The sequence below is a fragment of the Anomalospiza imberbis genome, chromosome 1 (assembly GCF_031753505.1).
Source record: "Anomalospiza imberbis isolate Cuckoo-Finch-1a 21T00152 chromosome 1, ASM3175350v1, whole genome shotgun sequence".
Classification (NCBI taxonomy): Eukaryota; Metazoa; Chordata; class Aves; order Passeriformes; family Viduidae; genus Anomalospiza; species Anomalospiza imberbis.
In genome coordinates this window covers 134819002-134831883 of record NC_089681.1, presented here as the reverse complement: position 1 = coordinate 134831883, position 12882 = coordinate 134819002, and the positions used below count along the sequence as shown (strand labels likewise).

The window sequence follows — 12882 nt, the reverse complement described above, 5'->3', positions numbered from 1 at the left end:
CCTTGGAAAATAATTTCTCTCTCTGCTTTATTCTACTCCTTCATCATGTGAAGAATTTATCCACACATGAGAGTCAAATTAAAAAAACCACGAGTCACTATTTTTCCCTGCCAAGACTTCTTCTATGGGTCCATTAATTTTCCTCAGACCAAAATTTCATCTTTCATATTCTCTGTCATATTCTTGCATCACAGCTTCAGTTTATTATTACTTTGTTTAAATAAGTTATCCATAAATTCCAGCCTGGACATCAGCATTTGTCTTAATTAAGACCTTATGGCAGTTTCAGTTGAAAGCGATTTTTCTTTTCCCTCCTGAAAAACTCTACTGTGAAGTATTCACAACCCAGCACGACCCTTTGTTCATCCAGGAGATGGCTGCGTTTCATCAGCAGTGGGTGAAGTAACTCCTACCTACACAATCCCCCAAATCGCCATGAGAACTGTGAAGATTAAAAAGGATGATTTAAACAAAAACGGTCATTATGCTGATTAAAGGGGAAAGAGCTTTACATGCTTAAAACCACATGCAAAAACTAAGGGGGGGGGGGGGGGACGACGACGACGACTAAGAATATATACCAGATGCCTAAATGTACCTAGGGGATAGTGAGTTCTGATTCAAGAAGATTATTTACCCATCCCTGTTCCTCCCACACACATCCCTAAGGAAAACGGGAGGAGGGTCTGTTTCTGTGGTGTCTGTTTCGCAAAGCAAGGGAGCACCGTGCAGCGATCCTGGAAAAACCTGTTCTTCGGTGTTTCTGCAAGCTGAGAAGGCTCTCTGCATTAGCATGCTGTTTTAAAAACCCCCGAAAAAAAGCCCCATGGGCAGGAGGGCCGGCGAGCGGCAGCGAGGCCGGCGGCAGGCTGCGGCTGCCAGCCCCCCGCAGAACAATGGCCCGGGACGGCAGCGCTGCGGCCGGCGGCAGCACACCCACGCCAATGACTTGTTTTCAGCCTCTGCTCCTGGAAGCAAACGTGTTGAAGCACTTACTAGAGCTTGTTGCTCTGGCACCTGGGAGAGTTAGGGGGCTGCCGCAGGAGAGAGGCTGAAGAAGCTTCTGCTGTTCCTCTCTCCCAACTTGTCACCTTGCTCTTGTGCTTCTTTTTCCCTCCCTCGAGGCCACCTTGGCGAAGGAAGGAAAATCCTTCCTACCCTCCACACCTCAGCCTCTCCCGCCCTTCCCTGGTCCCACGTTTATTGGCCTCCTTAAATCCTGAGAGGGGAAACACAAATCAGGTGCAAATGAGCCGCTGCCGCTCCGCCCGCTCCGAGTCCTCCCTCCTGGCTCCCACCGCGCGCTATTTGGGGCTTTTATGATTGCGCTCTTGACTGCGGCAGAAACCACGCGGAGGCACCTTTTACCTGTGTATCTACAAGGCCTGTACACATTCACTGGCTCCCTGGGGGGAAAAAAGATAGGTGGTGTAGCTATCCATTCTGTATGGTGTTAGAAGCCGTCTAGAAATGGAAGAGAAGCTCAACAGGATGAAAGGTGAGATACAGGTGACTTCAGAGGTACACTCTGCATATAAGATAATTCTGCAAGTTGCAGAACTAAGATTTTTTTGCATGTTCAATACAAAAAAATTTACTGTTTTGCCCACAGAGCTGTCCTTAATTTTGCAGCAAGAGTTTTACCACCTAAGCCAGTTCCACCTGTGTATATAAAATAAATATAAAGCTGGAATTGGGATAGTGTTTAGTAATCACTTACTTATGAAGGATCTCCCACTGAATTTTGGTGGTTTTCAGAGCATCTAATACAAGAGCTTCATGTCTCTCATGCCATTAAAGAAAAAGTCAGGATTTAAAAAATTGTCAGAGGACGCACATGCATCACACTCCCATATACAATTAATCTATATGCATAATATTTCATTGCTGTGAAATACAGAGAGACAAAGCATGCAGATTCATATTTATTTGAGAATTTTAGTTGTGAAGCAAGACACACACAATTAAAGGGTAACAAACTCAATTCACAGCAGAGTGCAGAAAAAAGAAAGTACAGTACTAACTCTCTGAGAGGATTCAATTTTCATCATGTACCTTTGAATGTCAAGTTCTGAATGAAGGGAGACCAACATGCACTGCAAAACCTGTGGATCAAAGAGAGAAAAGAAGGGGAGGGGGAGAGATAATTGTTAACAGGAAAAGAAAAAGGAGAACAATAGAAATTTAAAAAGAATATTGTGTACATACTGAAAGTATACTGAATAAAGGAAGAAAAGAGAAGAGAAACATTGAAAAACAATGAAGGAAATGCACATGTGGCAGAGAACAATACGCTCTATCAATACTTAATATGCAATATTCTCAGAACTCTTGCTGGACTCAGTTCAGATGTGCTACATGTGGTTGGATGTCAAAGAAACAAACAATGTTCTAATATAAGAGTTAATGGCTGAAAGCTGAGCCATAGAGATTCATATATATATATATATATATATATATATATATATACATGCATGTACATATATATATATATGGATGTATAAACCATAACTGACAAATAACAAAACATTTCTTCCTGAGAATGATACAACTCTTGGCTGGAGTTAGCAGCAGTCATTACACTTTTGTGTTCATTTCACACTTACTACAGGGACATGGAATCCTTCAAGCAAAACTTAGAAATACTGTGTAACTCATGAGTAACCACAACCTAAAAAAGAACAAGAGAAACTATGGTATGAATAAAAAGTCTTTGCCAATCACATCTCTCTTTACTCTTCTACCTCTGATCTTGAACCCTACAGAATGTGAGAATTTGCTAAAAGGGGTTTAAGGGCCAAAAAACCCAACCATTTTTTTCCTCCAACACATGAACGAGATGCTAATTGGAGGGGAAATTGCCTACTGCTGTTTGAGTTCACAGAGGTGGATGTCCTGTATTTTTCCTAATCTTCATTTGCCTGTGGGTAAAGGAGATTTTTGTAGAGTGCTCTAAAAAACCTTCTCTAAGCAATCAATTCCTCCTTCAACAGAGTCAGGCTCCCACAGTTGCTGCCTCCCAGTTCAGAACATGCAGCTATTCATACCAGGCAAAGAAATGCAACTGCTTTGACAACAAGGACGTCATTGTTAAAGAATCTTATTTAACAAGTAATTATAATGCCAACATCACAATTAAGAGAGTAATTCAAAAAATCTTTTGAATTTTACAAACCCAGAGGATATGAGCATGTGAGAGCTGATTCTGGGGATGAGATAAGCAACTTATAAGTATACTGTGATTTTTCATGCTTTTGTCCATTGGATACCCTGGAAGGGCAGTACCATTTTATTTTAAAGAGAACAATAGATCATTTTTCTCCCTATGATAATTGCATAATTTAGAATTGTTCAAGTAAAATGTGATTTTTACAAATAAGCTATTTATGCAAACACAGTACAAATTAAATGGAGCCTTCCGGCAACAACTGGAAACATTCCAGTTCCAAACCACAAAGACAAAACAGTCTGTTGCTAATGTCTCGGTAATACTGAAACTGTATTGGGGTTTTTCATGTTTTTATAATGTTACCATCCCACATATGCAAACCTGAGAAACCCTCCTTGGCTTTTATTAAGCAATTCTCTTTAAAAAGAAAAAAAAAAAAAAAAGAAAAAAAAAAAAAAAAAAAAAAAAAAAAAAAAGAAAAGGATTGTGTAAGACCAATTCCCTTCTCAATGCCAAACACACAAGACTTCAAAGGGAAAAAAAAAATCATCCTGCATGTTTGCTTGACATTCAGGCATCATTACACATCAAGACCACACCTCAGAAGGGACATTACTCTGCCCAATGGCAGCATTAAAAGTGTTCAACAGTCACTCTTCCTAAAGCTATTGCATAGGATCAACTTGAGCTACTTAGTTTCCTCAAACCTTGTCACCTCATGGAGAATTACAATTGTGTCACTTTTCTCTGGACTTTCCTAGTTCCAAAAGAAGTGAAACATCAATTCTGACCTAAGGGTGGGTAAGGAAATGAGGATGCTTGAGGAACCCTGCAACACTTCTCACCCTCAATCCAAGGAAATCCCTAACTCTGCTCCTCCTCTCACCACAATACAGTATTTATTTTAAAGCAAGTAGATAAACAAAGATATGCAGTTAAAACACGTAAAATGAGTCCACCTTAGATCCAGAAGTCTCTCCTTCCTTCTGTAGGAATTTATTTGAAATCATATGGATATGCTGCTGGATTAGGAGCTAGTGCTTTCTGAATAAACACAGCCTTGCAGGAAAAAAAGAACCACACACAAATCCAGAACCACAACAGCAGTGCAGCAGGAGCCTTCTTCTACTCCTGCATAAGGCAGCACCAGGAGACTAACAAGGTGTCCACAGTGTTGTGTAGCAAACTTCAGATATCCAGACATGCCAGTGTGGGAGAAATATAATTAAGACCATTACTGCAGCCCACGTAAAGACCTTATTATGAATGAAATTTGAAGACATTTGGGTCTGAATCCAAACCTGAAGCATGGCTTCCTTTGGATCTTTCCAAAATATTTCTTAACTGTCTGCATTTCTATCCAAACTCAACACCACACTGATGCCTTCATCAGCACTCCACTAACCTCAGGGGTATTTAAAGATGGAAACCAATAATGATCTCTTTTTTCCTTTACTTCTAGATTGTAGAGGAGGAGTATTTTTTTCCATCTATCAGCATGCATATGGTTATATATAGTCCACAATGATGGGAAATGAATCCAAGGAGAGCTTTGCAATTTCCAAATAGAGCAAGGGCTGCGATCTCTCGATTCCAGGGACAGGTTTCTGGGACAATCTCCTGTCTTCTGCTTCCCTCACCAAATCTGTCATTGTTCCAGAAAGATGAGGCATCAAAACAAATACCCAGCATGAGGAAAGAAACGGGATATGGGAGCAAATGCCATAGAAGATTAAAAAACCCTGGACTTGACTTACTAAGACATAAAGAACTGTCGAGTGCAGAACACAACTAGTGTGCTCTGAGCAACCTCTGCTGGCCAGCAGATAGGATCCCATGCCTTCTCCTAAATGGAGCTGTACAAAGCCTGTGATTTCATTTTCATCTATGAGTGTAGATCCTTAGCTGGCTTGAATGAGCATTACTTGACTAGCTCAAGCAGTGCAAGGAAAACCTGTGAAAGGTGGGCCTGTCAATTCCCAATGAGATGGAAAAAAGACTGGGATTTCCATGTTCTATTAATCAAATATCCTCAGAGCACAGAGGCTCCTGTTGAAACTAGTATTACGTTTTTATGAGTTGTGGAAGCAAGTAGAATACAAGAGGTACCAATGTTGGTACATGTTGGACTGGCATGCAAAGAAACAGATTAATACAGGCAGATGGACATATAAAAGTAATACATAAAAAATCAACAAAAGAGCATAAGTAGTTTTCTCTGGAAAAAGGTGGAAAATACTTGAGGCCAAGAAGAATAGAAGCTGGGGCCAGAACACAACACACAACTAAGAAACAGTTGCAGAGTGTCACTACTGGCAGGTATGGGCAGGAAGAGGTGTTACATTTGAGAAAAATTGTGGGAGCCAGACATCATTGTAATGAGAAGAGTACCAGAGACAAAGGAAACAGCTGCAAAACATGTTGCTTTTGAACTTTAAACCTAAATGGAACAAGTGGTGGCTCTGGAAAAGGATGTAGAAGGCTAAGAGTCATAGGAGGAAAGCAAAATTTTCCAGGAATGTGCTGAATATCATCAAACCAAGATATAAGAAAAGTCTGGTGAATACCACTTGTAAGGTAGTGCCCAAAGGAATATGCAGCAGCTTAGGGAGGACAAGGATTAATACCCTGAGGCTGACTGACTGTATTAGTCATTATCCCAGGGCCCTCAAAACAAGGGTGAATGAACTGCAAGTCTGCCTTGTGGGATCTGCTTGCTAAGCAGATCAAAGGAACGTATTCACCATTTTAAGCAGGATCAGACCTGTTGAACACTGAAATTCTAAGTCTCCAGAGGAAAACACAGATGCTTGAGACATTTGTGTTGATGATTTAGTAGGAGACATCTGTCCCTCTGAGTCAGTCTGAAATAATGTCACAGAAGGGTGTTAGGAGCACAATGTGCTCCCTCCGAAGGAATGCAGCACTGCTGTTCTGGCTGGCAGTGACATACAAGCTGAAATGCCTTTTCACTGGCAGTACTGCAAAAGAGGAGCATTTTAAGTTTTCCCCTTTTTTTTGGTCTGTGTAATATGCCCTTGATTTATGCTTCTGATGGAATTCAAAAGGGAAGTCCTTACAAAAGCAGAATACATTAAACACATTCCATTTATCATGGGTCACCCAGGAAGATGACACTGTTGTTGAGAAAAAAAGCAGCTAAAACCAGAGAAACGCAGGAGTACAGAATGAAGCAGAGGGGGGCGAAGCCGGGACCCCAGGACATTAGGATGACAATTCGTATTCCTTAGGTTTACAGTCTCTGGGTGAAATCCTGCAGAGACGTGCAATCAGCTGAAGCTGCAGGGAAATGATAATGAGATCACAAAGGGCTTGAGATGAGTATGTAGATGATGATATACAACTAAATGAGATGCTGACTCATAAGTCCTCTAAAACAGCTTGAAACTGAAGGAAGGAAATTAGGATCAACTGCCTATTTCCTGTGCGTAATGGTTTTGTGGGGAGGATGCAAGAAAATGGTGTTTCTCAGCAATGCTGTGATGGGAAAAAGTGAGGATAGTAACTCAGCTGGGATCAGGCCAAAGAGGTTCTTCCAACAGAAATGTTAAGCACACAAGTATCTGCCAAAGAAGGGAGAGGGTGAACTCTTTTATCACATGAAAATCCAGTCAATGTAAAGAATCAACTGCAGGCGATCTACAGGACAGCGCTTAAACAACTGTGGGGGTGAGGGTTGACACACGTGCTGATGGCCAATGACAAATGGTTCTAAAGGAAGCATGGGAACAAAAAAAGTCCAAAATTCAAACCAGGAATGCACTCAGAGAGATAGCAAAGGAAGAGGTCTGCACAAAACATTATGGCTTCTTACGTTTCAAGATTTACATTTTCCAGGACACTCTACATCTAAATATCCCTCAAGCTGCATACACACTTTGGCTCAAACTCATTGAACATGCAACTGAAAATGACATATGTTAACCAGGCAAACTATTTTGGTTTTGATTTCCAAACAACAACAACAAAAAATAAGGGTCATCTCTTCATCATTGATTTCATCTTCCTCACAGTTCTTGTAAAAAATAGCTAAAAACTTGTGTTTCATTTTAGTGAGGATTAAACCTATTATTTTATATAATTTCATATAATATATATAGTAAATTTTAAAAGCAAACACCCGGAATGAGAAAAAAAAATCTCAAGGGAATTCAGTCCAAATTATACTTTTTCAGAGATATAAAATATTTACACCTTTAAAGTGAAAAATAGTCTGGTATTCAGGAGGTTCAAAATTTCTCCAGGGTCATATAGCCTTCTCCATTTTCTTGTCCCTCCACCTATGTAGAGTTGCTGTGTTGAAACATCTTATTTTTGCACTGCCTCAACATAAATACAGTATTGTATCTGTACTCCAGTTCCCGTACAATAGCAAAGGAAAATGTAACTTCTTGTTCACCTTAGATGACTTTTAAGTCTAGTGGTTTTTAAGCAAGAGCCTGCAGAGTATTGTATATTTCAGTCTTGGCTTTGTGCTTGAAGTATATAATTAAATATACAATTAGGAATAATCATAGAAGAAATCCATGAGACTCTTTTCATCAGTGAAGTTAGGCAATAACAGATTGGTTGGTTGCTCTTGGGCCCTAGCACCTACAGTGGTGGGGGCTTATCAGACTCTACTCTTTCCACATTTTACATAAAAGTAACCAAGACAATACATAAAAGATATTATTCCTGTATTTATGATTACTCTGTCCCCCACTACAGAATTTAAATATCACTCTGCAGTGCAACATACACACCCAGACTACTTGGTGCAGGCTGAAGAAAATATGATGACTGGTCCTAATTTCTCTGAGGTAATCTGAACCTGATTTGAATCCATGAACCTGAACTTTAATCAGTCCTTTTTGATGCAAAATTCTGTATGCAAAAAGCCTCCATTGTACAGACCTGGAAAACTGAAAAAACATTGGCTGAAGATCTCAAACTTGGCTGCCTAATGAGGCTTATGACTTTTCAAGGAGATACCTCCCTGTGCCTCCTACTAATTCTGGTAAGATTTGCATGAAATAGATCAATTTTCAGTTAGTGGTTCAATTGGGAGTTTTCAGCAACTGACATGTAATATCTGAGACAGCCAACAATTTAAATATGGATTCAGAGACTAAACTTTACTAAGTAACTATCAAGAATATTGTTTACAATTTTTCTGTATTTGTCCCACTGTTGGAAATTGGGAAAATTAGACAAATGCAGTATTTTGGTTTCTAACAGTGTATCTCCCCTCTTATTCCTCCCTTCCTCCTATCATAATCATGTCTTCTTGGAATCACAATAGATTGCTGAAGGTAAACAACAAAATATTATAAATCTTTATGAAGAAATAAAGAAACAATGATGACCTAAGAAGGAAAAGATTTTCATTAGCTGTCTCCGGTATTTTGAAAAGTAAGAATAATAGAGAAAATGTGATGTTTAAAGAACATAGCTGTTTCTCTCTCTCATTTTTTCTGTGGTATTTTTCTCCCAGCTTTATTTAAACAACTGGCTGACCTGGTTATTCATACAACAACCATCGCTGAAAAGCACAGTATGGTGTATGCAAGAACAACTGATGGTCTACTGAGAACAACATCCTCTGAAATGCAGAAAAATTCATGGACTTGTCATCTTTCATTGCTCAGACTTAATTGTAATGTTTCTTTAATAAGTTCTTGCTTATGGACTTCATTTTGGCCTTCAGTATTGATTAAATGTACCTAATTTTTTAGGCTGTGATCTGCTCATCCATTTAAACCTTATAAAAACTACTCAAAATAGTAAAAATTTGAATTACTTTCCATTCAAAATTATAAGGTAACAGGAGTTGTTCCCCCACCCCAAAAGAATAATAAAAAAAAGGTATTTACTCAGAAGACAGTATAAACAAAAATTATCTGCAAACATTTTGTTCCACCTTTTTTCTGTGTACCTCCAGAAGACAAAACAACTTTAATGGACAAGTTTGCTAATAACTTAAAGCCCACAACTCCAAGTGATGGTCTCAACCAAGAACCACCATTTTAACTACTGCCCTGGACAACTTTAGGAAGGAGTTTATGCAGTAGAGTACCTGCCTGTCAGGATGCATGGGTCTGCACCCAGTGGCCTGCTTTTCTGCTCAGCTTTTATGAAAAAACAAAACCTACTTTATTTATATTCTTCAAAGCTCTTAATTTCTTTTAAGAAAGGACGTTGTAGAGCAGAAACAATTTAGAGAACACTCATCAAGGGTAACCTGGGTAAGAAAAATCAATGGAGAACTGCAGTGGCAACCTCAGATTTTGGCAAGTTTTACCAAGTATTTCTCAATATACTAAAGCATTCTTAGGAAATTTAATTAGAATTAGAATTCCCTTGACCACAGAGAAATGGGTGAATAACTTTGATCCAATCCTAGCTTTCTATGGTCTGAGAGTTAACAAGCTTTGGTTCCCATTTCAGTTATAAAACCACTTTTCCTGTCCTTGGCCCACCATATACAATAGAACTCACAGTACCTTTTTACCTTACATGGCTTCTGCAATAATTAACTCATGAACAGTTTCCAGCACACTGCAGGGAAAACTGCTACAGAAAAGTATTACATTTATACACCACATTAAGTTTGCTCTTAACCTCTTGTAAGGATCACTGTCTTAGCACAGTAGGAAGGTTTTGCTAAGCTCAGTCTCCTACATTTTCCCTTAGAACACCTAAAACTTTGAACTACAACATCAAACATAAAAAGCCTACCTGTTTATGATTAACTGAATTTATCACCCTTTCTTAAACACATACTTGTCATCTACAAAAGTTGTGTATATGAACACAAGAGAGCTATGAGCTCAGAAATGCCTTTGTGCAGCATACACCAGCTTACAGTTGAATAGTTAGAGGGTAATTCGAGTGGAATCCAGGAGAATAAGTCAGTCTTACTATCTCATAATATCAGTTATCTCATATAAGTGAGACAGATAAATATCAAGTACATATAATGTTATATACAAACAGTGAGATTCTGCAAGGTCCCAAGAGATTCCCATTTTTTATGCAATCAGATATCACTGCTATGATGCTAGGGGCTAATTATCTCCAGCCAACTTTAGGCTGTGCAAATTTATTGTGACATCACTGTTGTAAAGCAACACTTTAAGTTTTCATTGATAAGGATATTTACATATTAATTTAATTTTCAGATTTATATATAGATAGTTAAATACTATATATTGTTCAGAAGTCCTCATTGCAATACATTTTATTATGTACTTCAAAATTTTCTTCTTAAAATTATCTTCTCACATTTGAGGCATACAATGTAAACTCAATAATAAAAAAACCATAACATCAGCCCATCAGATATGTCAGTTTAAATATATCCTATTTGGAAACAAAGACAAATGCTACTGGCTTTATAAACTTTACAGAACAGGGAATAAAACTAGAGTTGGATTCCAAGAGTTGATGTCACCATTGTTCACAAGCCGACACAGGGCTCTAAAACTGAAAAGAATCTACAGTATATAAAATGGTTTTCAGCTTGTAAGGGGTTCACCAGTGGATAATAATCTGCAATAGAGTTTAGGTTTTTTTCCCTGAGGACAACCTGGGGGAGGGGATCTAACACATTCACGCAGAACAGAATGTGCAATTCTGTATTCTTATGTGCTGTAAAGAGAAATGTCTTTCTAAAATCTCATTTAACTGTATTGAGCATATCTTCACCTCAGGTGCTTAAACATTTCACAAGTTGGGATCTTTACATAGAACACCTTTGTTCCCCAAAAACCTTTCTAGCTACAGTGCTATCATCACTCCTAAATGACAAAGTATCAAAAGTTAGGAGAAAACAAGCCTAATATCCCTGAATGGCTTCAAGGACAGATTCAATGAAGCTCTGAGCAACCTACTCTAGTGGAAAGTATCCCTACCCATGGTAGGGGGCTGGAACCAGATGATCTTTAAGGTCCCTTCCAACCCAAACCATTCCATGATTAGTATGAGCCAATAGGTATCTTTTCTGCATTTCAGAGAGAGGTGCAGTGATGGGACTATGTACATTTGAATTTTCTCTTTCATGATTTAGTTTCCTTTGAGTCCATACACACATTTTAGAACACAGTATCCTTAGAACTGCTGAAAATTTACTAAATCAAATCTTAAAACTTTGAAATTAAGTAAACTTTAGTATACAAAACCAGATGAGCAGTACATAGCTTCTTCTGGTCTTTTGTGGCTATTCAATGACCTCACATTATTCAGTGCCTTCCCTCTTCTAAATTCAGCAAAAGAAAATGTTATCTGTTCAAACAAAAAAGGGTATGCACAAATATTTGAAAAAAACTGTCTCAGTTTCTTCTAATGACATGGCACAGACTCCAATAGCCAATAGATACTGTAGCAGAACATAATGTAGGTTTGTACTTGAGTTTATCCATTAGCCCGTTTACTGATACTGTTGAGGGCACATCGCATGAGTTCTAGGTATGCACGCAAAGGAAATCCTGACTCCACAGAAGCTCATGGGATGTTTTTTACTACAGGCATCCCTACAGGTTATCATCTTTAAGCGTCTTTAAGCCTCAAAAAGAGATTTGAAAGATTCAAAGTGAAGAAAGAATGGACTCTTATGTATTGTTCTTGAAGGAATCTGAGACTAAATTGCTTTTCAACAGGTCATTCTGTAGGACTTAAAAAGCAGAACATACTGGCAGTGGTTTTCTAAGATGTGTTTGAACATGGGTGAAGGTGCCTAATCTTGTGAAAATAAATGTGTTCATAGATTCTACAGATATTCCATTGTAGCTTTGCTCCTGTCCGGTGTTTGCTGTCTGTCTTGGTGTTATCTTGGAAAATATAAAACAATTCCTATTTTGGCCATGGAGCAATACTTACTTTTGTTTTGGTCTCTGTTCCTCATCCTTCATTTGTCTGCTTTTTTAGATGGAAATATAACTTGTTTCTTCAAACAGCAGTGAAATGTATATTGTTTATATATCAAGGCCTTCTATTCTCTGATACAGGTGTTAGCAAGGAAAACTCTGTGATGGTAGCTTACAGCATCTAAGTGTGCATCTCCACACTCTTGAGGACACTGAAGGAAAATATGCAGAGGTGCATATTTTCCCTTCAGTGTCTTCAAGAGATTACCTTCTGCTTGCACTTGTATCAATTCTGATTGAGAGAAATCGTGACCCTGAGATACTCAGCAGTACTATCCTATTCAGCATGCTGTTCACAACAAAAAGTGATGACAGGCATTGCTGTTCCCAGAAATAATATCCAGGCTGACCAGCTAGAAAACATAGATCTTATTAGATCCACTCAGAAAGGAGATGCAAAGATAGTTTATATGGGAGATAATAGTTGGATGACAAATATTCCATACTATGGGATTTTATATTTGGTTGCTGCAGAAGAGAGAATGAGAAACTTTTTTTCTTAACCTGAAGGTTCTGGGCTAAAGTAATTCAAAATTGAAGAGGTACTCTGATTTGATGAACTCAAAAGGAAATACTTAGTTCTTATGAAGACATGAACATATTCAAGACTTCCATTCACACTGATAGTGTTACTCTATTATCCTTTTAACCCTCTTAAAAGAGTTCCCATCCTCAATCATTTTTCTCTAGTTATTGAAATTATCAGAAGTATCATTATTTCTCTATTTCTAAAAGTCAAACAGAAAACCCAGTCTGACAATGAAGGTGGACTAAGGAGAATTCTGT

General features: G+C 38.4%; 1 protein-coding gene across 18 annotated transcripts in view; it reads right to left on the bottom strand.

Moving 5' to 3' along the window:
* The window catches only part of KIAA1217 (KIAA1217 ortholog), a 230086-nt gene that overhangs the window by 103305 nt on the left and 113899 nt on the right, over positions 1-12882 (bottom strand). For 7 of the 18 annotated variants that reach the window (XM_068171457.1, XM_068171418.1, XM_068171425.1 and 4 more), the window contains exon 3: positions 2025-2105. The exons of 9 other annotated variants lie outside the window; for them this stretch is intronic. In XM_068171457.1, the coding sequence (XP_068027558.1) occupies positions 2025-2105 (81 nt within the window). Of the gene's footprint in view, positions 1-996; positions 1184-2024; positions 2106-12882 lie in introns of those variants that run through there. 2 more of the 18 variants (XM_068171520.1, XM_068171503.1) reach the window with 2 other exon arrangements.